This window comes from Talpa occidentalis, unplaced genomic scaffold, assembly GCF_014898055.3.
Source record: "Talpa occidentalis isolate TD23 unplaced genomic scaffold, MPIMG_talOcc4v2.1 talOcc4.3, whole genome shotgun sequence".
NCBI classification, from domain to species: Eukaryota; Metazoa; Chordata; class Mammalia; order Eulipotyphla; family Talpidae; genus Talpa; species Talpa occidentalis.
In genome coordinates this window covers 26,636,455-26,655,853 of record NW_023603184.1, presented here as the reverse complement: position 1 = coordinate 26,655,853, position 19,399 = coordinate 26,636,455, and the positions used below count along the sequence as shown (strand labels likewise).

Sequence of the window (19,399 nt, the reverse complement as noted above, 5' to 3'; positions counted from 1 at the left end):
GCGGTCTCCCCAAGGGGTCCCAAGGTTTTGCTGGCGTAGCTTCTGACTTGAATAGCGCCGCAGCCCTGGGACACGCTTCAGTTTGAGGACCTTGGAGGCCACCCCAAGGTGCCTCTCCGAGGCGCGTTTTTGCGCAGGGTGCCTTGAGCCAACTCCTGAAGTCTGGGACTCTTGCGCAACCCCGAGAATCCAGGCTCGCTCCCCACTGGGGCTCACCCTACCCCGCCCGACCCGGCTGCCACGCGAGGCCGTGACCTCGGGCGTCTCCGCGAAGCCTTGGCGGGCTCCTAGGACACGCGCCTCGCGCACCCCACAAGGAGAGTAGGGCTCGTGACTGCGCAAGCAGTGCGGAGAGGAATCAGCAAGCACCCTCGCAGCTGTCCCACCTTCCCATGCCTGCCTGCGGCACCCCCAGCTTCCCTGGCGCCCCGGCACCGGGGCGCCCCCCCCCTTCCAAGACGCGTGAGCCGGAAAATGAATCAGCATTGAGACAGTTTATTGTTTTGCTGTTTCGCAGATCACCCATTTTTATGTAAATAGATTATACAGAGACACGGTGTTTCCTTTTTTCCACAAGAGGTAATCAAGCTCACGCACACTCACACACAACACGCAGCACGACGTTACACCTCGACGAGACATTCACATATTAAAATAAAGGGGAACAATACAATTTCTTTAAAATGCCCTTAATATAATATATATAGTACAAAAATATCTCTATATTTGAAGTTACAAAAAAAATCTCGACAGCAACAAACTTAAATATTGATAGTTACCTCTGAATATACAACACGCATTGCACTTTTCCTCTATAGGTTTTGGAAAGTTCAAGTAATAGTGAGGCTTGCACCCCGGGGGGTGACACTCCGTGAAAATTCAGTTTGTGGACGGGCACGGCAGCGGCTCAGACCCCTGTCCTGGAGGTCTCCACATTTAATTCTCAGTTTCTCTTCTCTGTGAGCCTGGCGGACACTCCCTCGGATTCCTCTGCCACCCGGGCGGCATCTGGGCCCGATTAGGACGGAGGGAACGCGGTCTCGGAGGAGGAGGGGCCCCGCAAAGCCCAGGCTAGCCGCCGGACGGTGCCTCCGGGTCTCTGCAAGGGCTGTCCCAGCCCGGTCCTTTTGGACTGGGAGCTCGGCTCATGGAATCCCTCGGCCCAGGGAGGCGCCAACTGGATGCTTGCGCGGCTGTTCGCAGCTGGCACGGACGCCTAAATGCTAAAGAAGGTGGAGAGCACTTGATGCGCCCCGGAGGCCCGCGGCCCGCGCGCCGGTGGCTCCCGGGACAGCAGAGTCCGGCCCCGGCCCGCCTCGGGCAGCGAGCGCCGGCGCCGGCGCCCATAGCCCTGGGGGCTGATCTTGCTCCTGGGGGCCACGCCATCCTTGTCCTTGTCTGTGAACTGATATATCTGGTGCGCCAGCTTCTGCACCGTGCACGTCCCGAAGCGACAGCCAAAGCTCCGCAGGCCCTGGAAGTTGTTCATACTCTGGCGGTAGCGCTTGACTCGAATGCGGGCGGCGTCGGGACTGCTGGAGAGGGCAGGAGAGGCAACATGAGACCCCCACCGAGCAGGACTTTGGCCCTCGCCGCCAGGAAAGGGAGCCGTTCGAGGGCCAAAAGGGGCTGGAAACTGCTACCGTCGTCTGAATCGCCATTCAACCCTGACAACACCGAGGGCCGGAGTGCTGGAGAAGGGGCGCGCTCCCCGCCCACCCCGCCGCGACGCCGGCTGTGGTTACCTGTCCTGGGCGCCTCCGGAGGCTCCTTTCACGTCCTGGGGCCGAATGAGAGTCTGGGCAGGCCCGGCTTTCACATCAGGGAGCCCGGCGGGGTAGCTGCTGGGCGCTCGGAGTTCCCGCTTCCCACGACTTAGAGCCCACTTGTTCCATCTGGAAAACACAAACAGAATGCTCGCAGGCGTCCAGGCGACGCGCCGGCCCATCCTGCTGGGGTTCACTTCTAACTCTCTTGGCACCAGCGGCCAGTTTCCCTTGTCCTCTAGACCCGGGAAGGCGCAACCCGCCACTCACTTCTTTCGAAACTCCGACGCCACGTCGAGCCGTGCGGCGTCCGCGCCCAGGAAGGCCAGCGAGCCCAGGTACATCAGGGCGAACGGAACCAGCTTCATCTCCGTGGCGATGCGCAGACCCTGAGGAAGGAGAGCACGGTCGAGCGTGAGCACCCCGGCCTGCAGCACCCCGGGAGGGGCCCCGGGGGGGCGGGCTTACCCCGCGCTCTGCCAGGCGCAGACACCCATCTCCCCCCGGCGCAGAGAGGCGCCAGCCGCATCTGCACCCGCCCAAGGGGGGACGGGCCCCGCTGGGGAGGCCGCTCGCTGCCCAGCGCCAGGCTCAGAGGTTCCCTGATCAACTCCGGGAATTTGGCTGACGGAGCAGAGTGCACTGGGTCTCTGGAATTCCGGTTATATGCACGAGCTGGGCTCAGCATGTGGGGCCCACCCTGCAGGGGGCCCGCCGACAAGGTGGGTCGTACCCCTCACCCAGCGCCCCCAGGCTCCGGCCTGGGCCAGGCCCCCCTCTTTAACCCGACCCGCCTGCGACGCCCACCTGCTGGGGGGCGGCTCTGTCAAGTCTGGGAGGAGAAGGTCCAAGACGTCGCTCTGGCAGTGGTAAAACCCCAACGTCCAAGCTGCGGTGGGGAACCAGAGGTGGCAAGGCTCGAGCTGGTCTGCCTAGTGTCACCAAGAAACCACTGACTGGCAGGCTGTGGCTCCTCCGCTTTTATAGCGCGCAGGGGCGGGGCCTGTGCTGCCCCGGCGCCCTCCCTTTCTTGCCTCGGGCGCGCGCGTTCCTGCGCCCGGGGCGCGTGCTTCTCTGGTCTGTGGGAGGGTGGGGTTTGGGATGGGGGTCCTTCCTGCCGGGTTGGCTCGAGCATGAGTTCTAGGAGATTGCTGCTGGAAATGCCATAGCCCTGACTCTGGGCATTGCTTCCAGACCGTAGACCAGGCGAAGTAGGGCCGGTAGAACCCCTTGGGGTCCTTACCTAGGATCTATGCAGCCCCGGCCTCCTGGCTTGGAACTGCAAGAGCCGGCGCTGGATAGGAGGTACCACCCCAATGGCCTGAACCCCTGACCTCCGGAGTTGCAGCCTTGGGTGGACAGCGCCCCCTGCCGGCTGGGCGCCTGACCTGGCCGCGACCCCGAACCCCAGGCCCCCAGGACCCTCAGGACCCTCAGGGTACAGGGCACCCCTGAGACCAGGGGGACTCGATAGCCCCCACCCCCATCCCAGAGCGACCGTGACTCCGGAGTTTTGGGATAGGCTAGTAAGATTTCGCAATAGGGACAAGACTCGAAACACTGATTTGAGAATTGGGATTTGGAAGGGGGGCTGGGTATCTGAAATTTCAGAATGTTCTCACCTATTTGGAAATAAGGGAATAACCAAAATTAGGTCGAAAGATACTAGTCCTCCACCCCCAACCCCTTGTAATCCAATTATGCCTTATAAGGTTACAACCTGAGAGTTTGCCTGGCAGCCCTTGGAGCCTTCACTCACCCATTGTAAACGTGAGGATTTACTGCCAGGGAGCACACTAATGCTTCGTGTATGTTAATCGCTCTACAATTTACAAAGCACAGCCACATCCTGGTCTCCTTTGATCCTCACACCTACCCTTAAGTTAGGTGGGAAAGGTAACGAAATTCAGAGAAGGCAAGTATTTGCCCAACATGACACCAAAGGCAGAAAGCCATAGAGTCCTAACTAGGCCCCCCACATACAAGAATGTCCAACCCGTACCTGGCAGGGAATTTTCTAGAACGCAGTCATCATCATCTTGTCAAAGGGGTAGAGGAGAGTCCTAGCCCCTGCCCAAGGATTTATGCATTTATGCGTCTTCATGATGACTCACCTCAAGCATGTTTGTCACCCATTGTGCTCTTCCATCACTGTTTCTTATCTTCACTTTCATACCTCCCTTCTGGTGGCCAAACTGGGGAGGGAACTGAGTCTGAGGGATTCCCTACTTCTTCCATGGGGGGGGACAGGGGTATCTGGTGTTCTTATCCCTCACTAGCCCAGTCCCAGATCTTGAAGCCCCGGGTCTAGACTGAGTGGCGAGGGTGTGGGACTCCTGGCGCTGTGTGGTGTAGCTAATAGTCCTCACCCAGTGGTAATTCACTGTGTGCACCTGGACAAGTTGAGTCCCTCCTCTAGTTTCCCAGTCTATAAAGTGCCCTCAGCAGATCTCTAAGCTTCCTGCCTGCGCTGCCATATTGGTCCTGAGACCCAGCACTCAGGGGGCAAGGGGCTGAGTGGGAGACCTTGCCTGATTTGGGCCGCTCGCCACTTGCTCAGATGCCTTTTCCAACTGTGAGGACTGAACCATGGACATTGCACCTGGGAAAGGAAGGAATGGCCTTGCTGCAGTTATCTATTCTGAGGACACTTCCCCAGAGGAATCACCCCAGCGGACCTGAGTTTCCAGCTGAGGGCAGGGGGTCAGAATCCAGGCTCTGCTCTGGAAAGAGCTCAGGACGCCGGGGGTCAGAGGAGTGCAGCGCAGCATACTGCTGGGTTCTGTTCGCTTGACTGACCACAACACACCCGGTCAAGTGGCTAGGGTGTCCGCATTTCAGGAGGCAGATACCTCCCCCAGCCTAACTATTTTGTTTTTCTCTTGTTCATCACCCATTTCCCATCTCTTCCTTTCAATTGATCCCTGCGTGTCAGGCTCTTGGCGTTGACCCTGTCCAGTACAGGCTGTCAGTCATTGTCTGAGGATGCGATCTACTTGTTGCCAGCTTCCAGCTGGGTCTGTGCCTAGACAGGTTTTACTTTCATTTCCCAATAGCTGGGGAGACCAAGGACAGCTGGGCGCCGGTCCACAGCCAGGGAATGTCCCGTGGTCTGGACCGGATCCTTCCAGTTGCCACCAGCCCTGGAGGGTTCTTTCTGCAGAGGACTGCGGCTGTACTCTACCTCCTTTCTGTGCCCATTAGGAAAGGCCCTAATTTAGGGGTTGGAAGGGTTGGGGGTTACTGATGTCTGGTTCTGGCTGCAGGATCCGGAAGTGTGCTCTTGGGGCAAACCTCGCTGTGACCTGCGAGTGGCCTCAACAAGCTAAGCAAACCCAGTAGTGGAGACCTGGGCTCTGCTCCATCCAGCTGCAGTGTCTGCGCCAGCGGCATAGCCCGATGCCAGGAATTCCAACCTGAAAACCTTGGCATGTTTCTTACCAACCCAGGTGTGCCTCTAGTTCCCGCACGTAAGAAACTGATCTGACGCTTAAGAACCCTGCCCATACTTTAAGTGCTGGATTGACATCTTGGGATTTTGCTGGAACACGTGTATCTTCGAAAGTGTGAGTGAATAAAGGAGGGGGTGCCTGTTTGCCTGGGCGATGGGGGTCAGAGTGTTCCCCAAATTGTCTTGGAGTATAAATTGAAAAAAGATAAAATTAGCCAAATCTTGGCATCTATTTTTTTCCTCATGGAACCTCGAGTTTGCTTACTTTATCATCGTTAGCTGGAATGCTTCGGATGTAAAAGGAAACGTCACAGCGGGAGTTCTGCTTCTGGCAATTTGCTACCGCGTAGTTTCATCCCTCCAAGTTGCAGTGATTATAGAGTCTCACTGAGTACAAGGAAGGAAGGAAGTGGAGGAAGAAACATCTTAAAAGTCTCAGTAGCAAGAAAAGAGAAAGGAAAAAAAAAAAAAACAACTCCTGGTCAATAAAGAGCCACATTTTTTTTGCCCAGGAATTTTTAGAGTCAACTTGTAAATAAACTTTCAATGCACAGTAATAAATATTTGTATCTTAATACCATAAACAGACATACAAATATGGTAAACGCTTGGTATATGATTTTTCAATTTCTTCTTCACATTCCAATTGAATTATTTTTACTTGCTAAATCCAAGTGTTATTCTTAGTAATGTTTGGAATTAAAAAAAATTATGGTGGTGGGGCCTCCCTGTTGGCGCAAGGGGTTAAGCACAGCCCTGTGAAGATAGCCACAGCCTCTGCAGCACAAGTTCGATCCCCAGCTGGCCAGGAAGTGACCCACATGGCACAGCTGACCTCGCCTGTCTTTTTTTTATGTTTTCCTGTGTTTTTTATTATTAGGAAAAAATTACTTGGTTCGGAATAATTTTTTTTTATTTTTATATTCTCCATACAATTGCACCCCCCTTATTTTGGCCCCAATCCCTCTTTTCCCTGACCCCCCCCCCATAGTGTGTCTCTGGTTTATAGTTGTTTGTTGATTTTGATTTTTTCTTTCTTATAGTTATTCTTTTTCCTGGTACCTTATTTAGGTTTTGTAAATTCCTGCTATGAGTGAGACCATCCGGTATTTTTCTTTTTCTTTCTGGCTTATCTCGCTAAGCATGATCCCTTCCAGCTCCATCCCTGTTCCTGCAAATTGCATGAGTTTGTCTTTGACCTCTCCTGTCTTGCCTTCTGCTCCCCTCAGCAGTGTATTTCAGTCAGTCTGCCTGTTTTGCTCCCCACTCTGTCTCTGGTGAATCCTCTCACCCCCTCATACCTCCGGCCTGTACCTCAGTTCTTGTATGCATAAATAAAGAAATCTTAAAAAATAATAACATTAAAATTAAAAAATTATGGTGGTAATTTTGCAGTTAATATTGTGGACAGTCCCTAAAGACTGTGACCATTCTAAGGTCTTGCCGAAAAGTAATGCAAAACAATACAAAATAGGAATTCTATGAGTAAGAATAAATAAAAGTCAGCAAAGTCAGAACAATAAAAATAAATATTGGATATTCACATATCAGATAATTTAGCAATGTTAAAATACTCAAAAACTAGTGGACATCCATAAACACCATGAGGGCTCTGAGGTTAAGAGGGAAAGAGACAAGGGAGAACAATGGATGATAGGGGGGCATGGTGGGAGAAACAAAGTATAACAGTGAGTAGCTACATGCATTGCATAATTATCTCAGGTGCCTCTTTTTTCTAACAGGAAATTTTATAATGCATTTATTATTTATATGATTCAAAATGCCTCTGCTAAATTGGGGGCTTGTTTACAAAATTCATCTGAAAATAGGTTCAAGAAGCATCCTGGAGTCATGGCAAAATGTGGCTTAGAGAAAGAAGACATCAGCTTGTGGACTTGGTCACTCACAGGGAGAAGCAAAGCAGGATGCAAAGCTCAAGGTTTGTTTTTTTTTTCCTTTCTTTTTTGTTTTTTTAGATCTCTGCCTTCTCTGGAAAGCTAATAAAATATAGAAACTTTCCCAAAAACACATCCTTGTACATAATCCAATTCAAGTATAAAAACAGGCATACAATTTCAATAGGTTTGTGACGTTAACATAGAATAAGACATGTTGTTTCCATAGTGTTAATTTCTGTCTTGGAGTGGTGGAGGTCGGAAGGGCAGTTAATCTCTCTCTTTAGTGCTTAATGTTTTCCAGAGTATCAGCATAAATAAAAGCTGTTTTTCTTTTGCTTCATAAATAGATGGAGAGAAGCAAGCAGTCCCTGATAAAGCCAGAAACTTAATGTAAATTTCTATAGGGCAGAGATGATACCAAACACACAAAAGCTTGTTTTACTAACAACTGTAACAGAGCAAGGTGAAATGACCTCAAGAGAAATTTGGTAGTGATGACATAATGAATGGCATTCCTAAGTTTATTATGAAAGGTTTGATTAGACCATTTGGTGTCAATGAGAAAAATCATCATGCAACCTGCTTCCATGTGGAGATCCTGTATTATAGGATTAGAACCAATGGAATGAGGCAATTCTTATTTATTGATCTGCATAATTTGAAAGTTCATTTATTCCTTAAACAAAAATTTACTGAGCATGTATTATGTGCCTAGCACTGTGCTAAGTGCTGGGCATACAGTAATCACTGATGCAAACATGGTTCTTGTACCCAATGAACTTACAGCATGGTGGGTAGCCCAGCATAAACAAATCATCATAGAAATAAATACATGATTACACTGTGGTAAGTGTTCTGAAGGAAAAGCAAGACGAGGAAGACCTAATGTTCCAAATGCAGGAAAAAGCATGTATAGAGGCTTAGAGATGCGAAAGAACAGAACATTAGAGGAAATGAAAGAAGGCCAGAGTGATTGGAATGTACTTGTGTGAGGGAGAGGAGTGGCATGAAATAGGATTAAAGAGGTCCTTAGAGTTAGAGTAACTAGGACTCTTTGGGACACTTAAGATTTTGCAATTTATTCATGGTGATATGGAAGTTGTCGACAGATGTGAAGACGGGAGAGACATGATATAATATACATTTATTTAAAAGATCATCTTGACATCCTCTTTTTTAAAATTTAATTTTTGCATTGAAGAACTGGGGTGTTGGTAGGGGGGATTCATCAGAGATAGAGTGGGTAGCAGAACAGGAGGATTTTACTGAAGTACACTGCTAAGGGGAACATGGGGCAAGACAGGAGCAGTCTGCTGTGGGTTAGCTCCCTGGCTGGGGATTGAACTAACGCCACAGAGGTAAAATAGTGCTGAGACTTAACCGCAAGGCCACCAGGAAATTCTCCTCATGACATTTTTTTTTTTAAAGATTTATTTATTTATGCATACAAGAACTGGGATACAGGCCAGAGGTGTGGGGTGGGTGAGAAGATTCACCAGAGACAGAGTGGGGAACAGAACAGGCAGATTGACTGACATACACTGCTGAGGGGAACATGGGGCAAGACAGGAGAGGTCTGCTGTGCCCTGTGGGTAGCTCCCTGGCTGGGGATCAAACATGGTGCTGCAGAGGCTGCAGATAGCTTCACAGTGCTGTGCTTAACCTCTTGGGCCACGAGGGAGGCCCTTTCGAAATTCTTAATAATTTTTGAACAGAGTCCTACAATTTCATTTTACCTGGGCTGCACAAATTATGTAGCCAGTCCTACTCACCAAGTAAACACAGAGTTCACAGCAAACTCTTTATAGTGCTTCTTGATACAGTAGCTGCTAATGTCAGGGGTTCCTTAAATAATCACAAATGTGAAAGCAACTGTAGGATAATTTCCAAGAGCTACCTGAACTCTCCTTCCCACATCCCAAACATATATACCCAAGGTCTACCCAGTGTGTTTGCCATACAGATTCAATTTGAAGGCAGGTTTCATAGTCCACTTCTGTCCTTAAGTTTTCCCTATATGAACAGTCTGGAAGCACCAACAAAGCAAGGAAACCAGTTAGGGAGCCATTGTAGTAGTCAAGTACTAGTGGCTCAGACTCACGGAGTGGTAGTGTAAGTGGAGAGAAGTGGATGTATTTGGGAAGTAGAATCAATAGGACTGAGAGGTGAGTGTGAGACTGACAGTGAGACAATTGTCAGGGGTAACTAATAATAACTTTCTTCCTTAGGCAACTGAGGGGTTTGAAATGTAGCAATGGACAGGGAATTTTCTACTAGAACCCATAGTCTCCTTTGGCACTTGTTGGTAGAAACATTTTTTTTTTAAAGATATATTTATGCATACAAGAACTGGGATACAGGCCAAAGGTACGAGGAGAGGGTGAGAGGATTCACCAGAGACAGAGTGTGGAGCAGAACAGGCAGATTGACTGAAATACACTGCTGAGGGGAGCAGCAGGCAAGTCAGGAGAGGTCTGCTGCGCCATGTGGGTAGCTCCCTGGCCAGGGATTGAACTCGTGCTGCAGTGGCTGCAGTTAGCTTCATAGGTTGTGTCTTAACCCCTTGTGCCACCAGGGAGGCCCTGGTGGAAACTTTTTGAAGATGCCCAAGCCCTGCGTGTAGAGAGTTGGTCAAGTCTAACTTTTTTTTTTTTTTTAAGATTTATTTATTTATACAAGAACTGGGGTACAGGCCAGAGGTGCAGGAGGGTGAGAGGATTCACCAGAGACAGAGGACCGAAATACACTGCTGAGGGTGTAACAGGGTGGTCCCCAGGAAAGGGGGAGGTTCCTGCCCCACCCAAAAGGAGGGTGGAACTGAGCAGGAAGAGAAATAGCTGCAGAGGAGAGAGACGAAGAAAGGAAGCAGGATGGAGAGCCAGAAGGAGCCCTGGAGGAGGCACATGGCGCCGAGAGACACGTGAAGAAACTACACTTGCCTTTTGGTCGTGGACTGGGTGATATAAATGTGGGTGAGAGACCCGTGGGGAGGTGACAATGACGGTTTTTGTCTTGATTTTGATTTTGCTCTTTTCCTTCCAGACTTGTCTGGTCGTTTCTGATCCTTTTCTGTGGGTCCCCACTGGCAGATGGTTTAGACTTGTGGCAGGCTTTGGGGCCTTGCTCTGGGCCAATCCCACTTGGGTGGACTTTTACCCACGAGGGGATGGGTAACTTTGGGTGCTTCATTTAGAAACTATATTCTTTGCCTTTACTGTGTTGTTTACTAATTGTATTGAAGTTCTTTTTCATGAAAATCTCATATGTTTTGTGTTGATGTGGCGGATGGCAGAACCTATTTAAAGCAGGCAGGTTTGCAGGGTCTAGGGTGCCCTTCTCCCTGCCCTGTAACATGGGGGGCAGCGGGCGAGGCGGGAGAGGTCTGCTATGCCATGTTGTTATCTCCCTGACCAGTCGGGAATTGATCCCATGCTGTAGAGGCTGCGGACAGCTTCACAGCTCTGCGCTCAACTTGCTGTGGGGAGGCCCAAATCTAACTTTCAAACTGCTTGTTTGAACTGTAGTGGCTAACCACAGGAAGCACTTGTAATGAAATGACTGTGCAGATTAACCACTCACTCAGTGACAGTCAACTGTAGGAGCAAAAGGCTGATAATTCTTACAATTAATTGGCTCCTTTCTGTCTTCCAAAGCATAAAGAAAAGCATCTGTTGTGTGCATATCATCTTTGCATTGCATAGTGTTCCTCTCTTCCCGCTCCTGCCAGCCTTCAGGAAAACAAATCTGGGTTTGCTTCATTCCCTCACTCTTTGGTGAAAGGTGATGGTGGTTATCTCAGGAGATGGTCTGGACTTCAGCCAACCTTAGTAATCAGGCTGCCTTGTTAGGGTTTATCAGTTTTAGTAGACTGGCAGTTGTTTGGTGAGAAGCAAAACACAGCTCCAATGCATGCTATATATGTTCATGTATATACATAAATACTTTGTGCCTTTATATATAAATCTGAGATATGTCAAAATCCCATTTGTAAATGGATTGGCACCCTACCTATGACCTAACAAGGGAATATGCCTAAAAGCACACAGCATTTGGTTTTAGCCTTGAAAACAGCTAAACTTTGATTTAAAACAAGTGAAAATAATTTAAACTAACACTTGTGGATGAAATAAAAACCAAGACATTAAAAAAAAAATCTCATGCCCTATACAAAAGCTAAGTGAAAATGGATTAATAACCTAAATACAAGAGCTAAAACAACAAAACTCTTAGAAGAAAACACAGGAGTAAATCTATATGATAGATTACATATCTATATGATAGATTGGCCTTGCATTTGATAATGGATTCTCAGATATTGATGAGATTTTTGGAGTTAGTGCGGGGTCCTTGGGTTCACTCTGGGAAAGGTTTCACCAGAGCTCCCCTCTCAGTGGCACGCAGCGGATTTCCCAGGCGAATTTCTCCACAAGACAGAGGTGTGAGTTATATTTAAAGGGTAGATTTATTAGGGAAGGGATAAAACAGTAAAAGACACTTGTATAGACACAAGCAGGCAGGAAGAGCTGCCCCAGAAGGGACAGGTTTTCTGAGAGGCCTGCTTGGTTGCAGGTGGGCGGCCTTGACAGATCATGGGCAGGCAGAAAGGCTGCTGCCCTGCAGAGGGAGAGAGTTGGTGAAAAGAGGCACCTGCATAGTCACAGGTGGGCAGTGGGATTGCTGCCCCGAGCCTGTGCAGAAACTGCACTGATATAGTCCTCTTCTGTTGGGAGGGGCTCACTCCTCCGTGGAGTGACCTGTTTGTTGCTGATTTTGGATAACTAGGCAAAACCAGGAAGGGACCAGAGATTTCAGGGTGGACCCAATCTCCATATCTTTATCCTCATGTCTGTGCTCTGCTCCCTATAGCAGTCTGATCCTGCTTGGGTCTTATGCCTTGTGATAAGGCACTGGTGCCTAAGGGTCATGACCTCTACAGCAAGGTTAAGGGTCATGTTATTTCCCTCTACCCCCACCTCCTTGTGAGTCAGGTTCTGGTCTTAAGGCACCTCCTTTCCAGTCTTTCTATTCTTGTCCTCCATCAATATGACACCAAAACAGGAAACAAAAGAAAAATAAATTGTATTTCATATGGTATATGCCTACAAGAGAATATTATTCAGTCACATAAAAGGGAGTATCAATATGTGCTGCAATGCAGGTGAATCTTGAAAACAGTCAACTAAATGAAAGAACACAAACACAAGAAATCACCTACTATATGATTGCCTTTGTAGCAAATATCCGTAATAGATTAATTGATAGAGACAAAAATTTGGGATATGGGAGTTACTGATTAAAGGATGTGGGGTTTTCTTTTGGATGATAAAAATATTAAATTAGATAGAGATGGTAGTTGTACAACATTATGAATACACTAAATACCACTGAATTGTACATTTTAAAATGGTTAAATTTATATGTGAATTTCACCTTAATCAAAAAAAAAAAGTAAAATGGAAAAGGAACAATGAATGACAGCTTAAAAATCTGCATGGCTATCAAGGATTTTATTTTTTCTGGGTAGTTTTGTTAGGGAGAAATGATGTCCTGAGCTAATCCCATACAGGCTTTGTGGACTCCACTCCCAGTCCAGACCAGAGCCATCAAGACATTGGGAAAGACAAATCCCATCACCACCAAAGGGAAGGTGGCTGGGACCTGAGGGTGGAGTTAAGCAGCCAGGTTGGGTATAAAAACCAAACGCGTGGGCCTTGGGGGGCTTGCTGTTGCTCCCTCCTGGCTTCTCAGCTCCTGGCTTGCAGCCAGCTCTCAGAGCACCATTTGGGATTCCTGATCGGTGGATCGGGTAGGACTTATTTAAAACTTTGTCTCCCACTTTTCTCCCTGAGCTGTACATTTCCTCATTTCCCCTTCCCTTGTAAATAAACCTTTTATTAACCTTTTGCGTGTGCCTGCAGTAGAGCAATGATAAGTCCTTTTAAGCACGCGGGTGAGGACCCACAGTCAGGCACCGGGTTTTGTATCGGGGTTGCTCTACAACAGTTTTAGAAAGCAAAATCAGGGGAAGTTATAGGACAACTCTGACATGGTAAGGAAGATATTTCTAATAACAGGATGTTGAATAATGGGATGCATGTCTCCAAGGTAGTAGGATTACTCTTCACTGAAAGTGATCAAGGTGGATGATACCCTGTCAGTGAAGTTACAGAGAGATTTCTTGCATCAGGTGTGACTGAAACGTTTACATTGTTACATTGTTTTTGTTTAAAGCTGTTTGTTTAATTATTTTCAAGATCAATCTGCTTTCCCTCCACTCCTGCAAATACACTGTTTCAGCTCGAGTAAAAGCACTTTGCAAATTACCTTGTAGAGTTTAAGTGCAGCCCAACCTTCTCAATCAGCATATTAAGAAAGTCTGGCAAGTGATCGAGGCGATCAATTAGCGTTAACTTTCAGGGGCTGAGACACCAACTCTCTGAACTTCGACTCCAAGTGCCAAGCCATTATAGCTTCCTGCGGTTATTTGGAGGGCCTTTAAGAATTTGTTAAGCACCTACTCGACGCTTTGCTAAGATTTCTTATAAATAAATTTGCAAAGCACATTTGCAAACCAAAATCAAAGCTGAAAGTCAAATTTTTGTTTTCCTGCTACTAAGACTTCGTGAGATCCTAACAAATGACAAAGCAAGCTGACCTGCGTGTCTCACCAAATTGGAAATGATTGATAAGAGCAGCAAAAAAAAAAAAAAAAAAAAAAAAAAAAAAAAAAAAAGGATGAGACCCACTACTTCATTTCTTGTGTGCTTGAACAGGGAAGATGGAGCCTTAAGGCCGCAGCAGCGGGAGAAAGCCTAGGTGGGAGGGGCTCCCTGGGGAGAGACAAGCCTCCTTTCTCCAACTGTTGGACTTTCAGGAGGATCCCGGGGATGCCGCATTCTTTGGTGGAATTCTGCCCTCCCTGGCGCTCCGGGGGAAACCCACCCAGCTCTGAAGCTGGAGGCGCCTCCGAGCTTTGCGCAAAAGCCTCTCCCTCCCCCGCCTGTTTGGTGGCATGTTCTTAAAATTCCCATCCGCACAACATAAACAGGAAACGTGCAGCAAAAGCCCTAGCGGTGCAAATTCCATGCTTCCAGCCGAGGGCGGGAGAATCTCCTATGGGTGGTTGGGGCGGGGGGTGGGGAAGGGCAGGGGAAGCAGCAAACTTTGCAAGCGACCCCTCCACCGACCACCCATTTCTTCTTCCCAGACCCACCAAGGCCAGAGGCGGAGGGACCCCCTACATTAGCAAAAACAGGGCAGGGGACGGTGCAGGTGGGCCAAGAAGCGCGAGCCGGGCCTCGAACCCCAGCCCCGCGAGCGCGGGCGGCGGCAGCGCGCGGACGGCAGCGGCGGGTCGCCCACCCGCGCGCACGGCCGGCCCGGCCCCCGCGGAGGGCGGGGTGGGCTCGACGCGCGGCTCCGCGGCCGGAGGGCGCGGGTGGGGGCGGGGGAGGAGCGGCGCTCGCCGCCGCGCAGGCGCAGAGCGCGCCTCGGTTGTCAAACATGGCTGAAGCGCCGCTGCCGCCGCGACTGCCGCTGCGGGGAAAATGCTGAGCCCGCCTGGGCCCGGCGGGCGGCGGCGGCGAGGGCGGCGAGGGGCACCCGCTTCCCGGGCGCGGCGGCGGCGGCCATGGCCCGGCTCGCCGACTACTTCATCGTGGTCGGCTACGACCACGAGAAGCCAGGTAAGGGCGTGGGGCGGGCGCCGCCCCCAGGCCCGCCGCCCCCGCCCCCCGGCCGCCGTCCAGTGGGCTCCGCGGGGCCGGGCGTCCCGGCGGGAGGCGGGGAAGGCCGCGGCGGGGCGGCCGGTCGGCGTCCGGCCTCCGCGGGCCCGGCCGAGCCTCGCGGTGGGCGTGGGGCGCCGGCGGGGGAGGGGCGGAGGCCGCGTCCGCCGGGGCCGCCCCGCGGGGCCAGCTGGGGGCGGTCGGGGCGCCGCGACCCGGGCGCTGGCCGGGCCCGGGCGCGCCCCGACGGCGGGTGGGGAGCGCGGGAGCCGACTGTGCTGCGCTCCTGGGGATACGCTTGTGCCCGGCGTCCTGAGGGAGTAACGAGGGACGCAGGGGGCTGGCCTCTCCCGGAGGAAGTGCTGGGAGGCCCGGGCTGCCTCCCCCTGCGGGGCTGGTGGCCTTTCTGGTCCTCACCCCGTGGGACTCGAGGGGAGGGGAAGAGAGGGGAGGGGAGGGGAGGGCTGGGCTGCTCCTTTACTCGCTCCTGGGAAGTGCTGTCTGTTCTGCTCGGGGTAATTGTGACCATTTCTGAGCACGTCTGAATGCTCATCTCCTGGGGAAGGACGTCCGGCAGACCCGTGGAAGTGATCCCGTTTCACTTTAATAGGCACTTTGTTACATTCTTGACCACACTTTCTCCGTAAGGAGCTATTTGGAAAATGCATTGCGTTTTCATGTAATGGAGGGACTCGCGCAGTTTGAGAGCATTCAGGGTACAGGAACTTTTGATTCTGTAGTTGTATTCCTTTGTGTTGCTGCAGGGCTAAGCGTGAGCTGTGAAGCACGTCTATTTCAGGGTAATTCTGGTGGTCCATTTGCAAGGAATTTGAGGTATCCGCTAGACAGCCCCTTCACTTTGCAGAGAGATGCTGAGATTGTGTTTTGCTGATGTGACAGCCATTCGTAGCGTGAGAATACCGTTATTGTTCTACCCACTCTTAGTTGACTTCTCCTTTCACTATTCCTCTTCCAGTAACTTCTTTTAGCGGGAACCTTTTATTGTCTAATCTACTAATGGTTTTTTGAGGTCAACTATTAGCGAAGGAGTTGGGCTGTGTTTAAAATATCTTCTGGCTCCTAAATTTTATTTATTTTTCCTAGTAATTTTTGCAGTCTGTTGTGTCTTTCCAACCAAGATTAATGGTATGAAAAATCCAGTTTTTTTTTTTTTAACATTTTAAAAGGACAGGTTTATTAGGAAAAGGAGTAAAAGAGAGGCACCTGTATAGTCGGGTGGGCGGGAGAGCTGTCCCTGCTGCTTTGCAAAGGGGAAAGAGTTGTGAAAAGAAACACTTGCATAGTCACAGGCACACCTGTGTAGTCACTTGCATAGTCACAGGCACAGCTGCCTGAAAAAAGCCAGTTTTTAACATTTCATTTTCTGCCACGTTGATTTTCCCACTTAAATTTTTTTTTGAAGCAATGACAAGCTTGCAGAAAACTTGTAAGTATGGTACAAAGAGGGCCTCCCTGGTGGCGCAGCCGTTGAGCGCTGGGTTGCGGAAGCTGCCTGCAGCCTCTGCAGCACCTGTTCTATCCCTGACCACCAGGTGAGGGTCCCACATGGCGCGCAGACCTCTCCCGCCGCCCGCTGCTTTCCTCAGCAGTGTACTTTGGTCCTTCTGCCTGCTCTGCTCCCCGCTCTGGTGAATTCTCTCACCCTCCTGCGCTTCTGACTGTACCCAGTACTTGTATAAATAAATAAATAAATCTTTTAAAAAAAAAGTATGGTACAAAGAACTATTCCACCTCAGCCCTCACCATGAGAGAAAGCGGCTTACCTGATGCCGTGTTACTGGGAAGTATTTTGGTGTGCAATTCCTTTTTTTTTTTTTTTAAAGACTTATTTATTTCATGCATGCAAGAACTGGGGAATAGATCAGAGGTGAGAGGACTCACCAGAGAGAGTGGGGAGCAGAACAGGCAGATCTACTGAAATACACTGCTGAGGGGAGCAGCGGGTGAGACAGGAGAGGTCTGCTGCGCTATGTGGGTTGCTCCCTGGCTGGCTGGGATGGAACTTAGTGCCACAGTGGCTGACCATAGCTTGCTAACACTGTGTCTTTAACCCCTATGCCACCAGGGTGGTCCCTTAGTGTGTGTTTTCTGCAAAGATATTCACCTACATATAATCTCTCAAAAATATAATCATCAAAATCAGGAAATTATCACTGACACATATTCCATCTAGATGTCAGATTGGTTTAGTTATTTTGTGGTATGCCCCTTACTGTGGTATTGTCTGTTTTTTAAGGTTAGATATGTATAGATTAGGGTAGGAATATCATAAATATGATGCTTGTTGCATCTTATCAGGTGGTGCACAATTTCAATTTGTCCCATTATAGGTCTTTACTTTGGTTACTTGATATGAAGTGAAGACATAAAGTCTTCACTTTGGTTACTTGATGAGTAATGTCTATGAGGTTCTTTACATAAAGTTAATATTTAATAGTAATAGTTTTGTCAGTACTTTGAAACTATGTAAATATCTTGTTCTTCACCAAACTTTTAATGTATTCCATTTTCTAGCTATATGGATTCATGGTGTTTTGTTTTTTTAAGTGGATTATATTCTGTTACTGTTTATTTCGTTGTTCAAATTGTTCCTCATTTGGCAAGTGAGAACTGTTCAGGCTGGTTTCTGTACTAGCATCGTTTTTGAACATGCCTTTACATTTTGGTGCTAAAAGATGTTCTGGGCTTGTACTTTCCTTTAGTCCTGGGATCCAATCTTTAGGGATCCTTGGATTCTTTTAGTGGGGAATAACATTTAGAAGCTAATATCTCAGAGCCAGTGCTATTGTGTTTATTGCTATTGTGTTTGCAGTATTGTGATTTATGAGAAATACATATTTTGGTAATTAATACATATTTTGGTTAGGTGACATTATTTGGTCTTCATCCAGTTTCTGGTTCACACTTCCCCAAAAACATTGCAGGCAATTTCCTAGTTTTTGAGAGTATTAGAGGCGTTTCTTGTTATGTTAATGAAGATAACTTTTGAAAAGCACCTGTGGATGGGGGCTAGTGGTGGTAGTGGGGAAACTACTGCAGGAATGGAGGATTAGAACTTCCATCTCTACCCGCAGACCTCTGGGAGGGGTGAGAGGCTCTGGAGCATGAATCAGTAACCAGTGGTCAATGAGTTAATTATGCTTATGTAGTAAAGCCTCCATAAAGACCAAAGAGGGGGGCCTCCCCTAGTGGCGCAGCCCCCAGTGAGGGTCCCACCAAAAAATAAATAAATAAATACCGAAGAGGGGCGCAGTGGGTTGAGCACAACGCTGTGAAACTGTCTGCAGCCTCTGCAGCGTGGGTTTGATTCCTGGCCTGCCAGGGAGAATTCCACATGGCGCAGGAGACCTCTCCTGCCTCACCCGCTGCTCCTCTCAGCAGTGTGTCAGGAATGGCCATGGAGCAGGTTTTCTATGATCCAGCAGACCGGGTAAAGGAGGAGTAAGAGCCTTCAGTGGCTTTTTGCAGGCTTTTATTGGGGTTTACCAGGTACACAGCAGGCAAGGGTGCCTCCCAGCCCCCAGCAAGTCTTCACTCTATCTGGGCTCTACGGCCTTCTCTCTCTCCCTCCCTTGGCTTATGCTGCTGCTTCTCTTGGCTTCTCTTTCAGCTTCTCCTGGCGTCCCCGTGACGCTGCCCTTAAAAGCACAGTCTTAGCCCAGGTGAATCCCATCTACCTATGCCCACACCCTACCTATGCCATCAGGCATGCATTCAGGACCGCAAGGATCCGTCATCCTTCCTGATGACGAGAGAGCAGAAAAGCCTGATACTTTTTACCTTACCCTACAAGTGTCTTAAGTCCGTCTGCCTGCTCTGCTCCCGTCTGTCTCTGGTGAATTCTCTCACCCTCCCGCGCCTCTGACTGTACCCCAGTTCTTGTATAAATAAATCTTAAAAAAAAAGACTAAGGAGGGAGCTTCAGAGGACTTTAGGTTTGGTGAGCATATGGAGATTTGGGTAGAGTGATGAACTGGAGAGGGTATGGAAGCTCTTAGCCTTTTCCCCATACCTTATCCTGTGCATCTCTTCCATCTGGCTTCCTGAGTTCTATATCCTTTTAATAAATCAGTGACATAATTGAATAAATGGGTTTCCTGAGTTCTGTGCCATTCTAGCAAATTAATTGAACCCGACGATGGTGTCCTGGGTACTTCTGATTTGTAGATAGTTGGTCAGAAGCACGTGTAATAATCTAGGCTTGTGCACACTTGAAGTGTGAATGAATGGGAACCTCTAGTCTGTAGCCAGGTGACACTATAGGTGGCAGCATGGACTTCTGGCTGGCTTCTGAAGTAGAGGAGACTAAGCCCTTAACCTGTGGAAACTGATGCTGTGTGTCGATAGTGTCAGAATTGAGTTGAATTCTTGGATATTAGAAGGACATCCTTCTGGTGTCTTAAGAATTGCTTGTTTGTGTGGGGAAGTATAGTGCAAGCAGGCACAGGGCAGGTTCTCTATCGATTAGGGCAGAGGGGCCAAGGAGAGTCCTGGAATCCTCAGTGGCTTTTTCAGGCCTTAATATTTCTACACCAGTTG

General features: G+C 49.2%; 2 protein-coding genes across 4 annotated transcripts in view; one reads left to right on the top strand and one right to left on the bottom strand.

Moving 5' to 3' along the window:
- Positions 1–452: 452 nt before the first annotated feature.
- On the bottom strand, positions 453–2,706 carry ADM (adrenomedullin). Its single transcript, XM_037521685.2, has 4 exons — positions 2,574–2,706; positions 2,037–2,155; positions 1,746–1,895; positions 453–1,535 (listed from the first exon to the last, which is right to left on the bottom strand). The coding sequence occupies exons 2-4, from the start codon at positions 2,132–2,134 to the stop codon at positions 1,217–1,219; spliced, it is 567 nt and encodes a 188-aa protein (XP_037377582.1). The 5' UTR covers positions 2,135–2,155; positions 2,574–2,706; the 3' UTR covers positions 453–1,216.
- Positions 2,707–14,595: 11,889 nt separating this feature from the next.
- SBF2 (SET binding factor 2) overlaps positions 14,596–19,399 on the top strand; it is a 388,242-nt gene continuing 383,438 nt past the window's right edge. For 2 of the 3 annotated variants that reach the window (XM_037522653.2, XM_037522656.2), the window contains exon 1: positions 14,596–14,800. In XM_037522653.2, coding sequence (XP_037378550.1) covers positions 14,746–14,800 — 55 coding nt within the window. In that variant the 5' untranslated portion in view covers positions 14,596–14,745. The remainder of the gene's footprint in view (positions 14,801–19,399) is intronic. The other variant, XM_054699369.1, reaches the window with a different exon arrangement.

What these genes read in the sequence shown, in the direction of transcription:
- ADM (XM_037521685.2), bottom strand. Translation starts at nt 2,134, where the DNA reads ATGAAGCTGGTTCCGTTCGCCCTGATGTACCTGGGCTCGCTGGCCTTC. An exon ending in GCGTCGGAGTTTCGAAAGAA is followed by an intron (nt 1,896 to 2,036) that starts GTGAGTGGCGGG and finishes TGTGTTTTCCAG; the next exon opens with ATGGAACAAGTGGGCTCTAA. An exon ending in TCCGGAGGCGCCCAGGACAG is followed by an intron (nt 1,536 to 1,745) that starts GTAACCACAGCC and finishes TGCCCTCTCCAG; the next exon opens with CAGTCCCGACGCCGCCCGCA.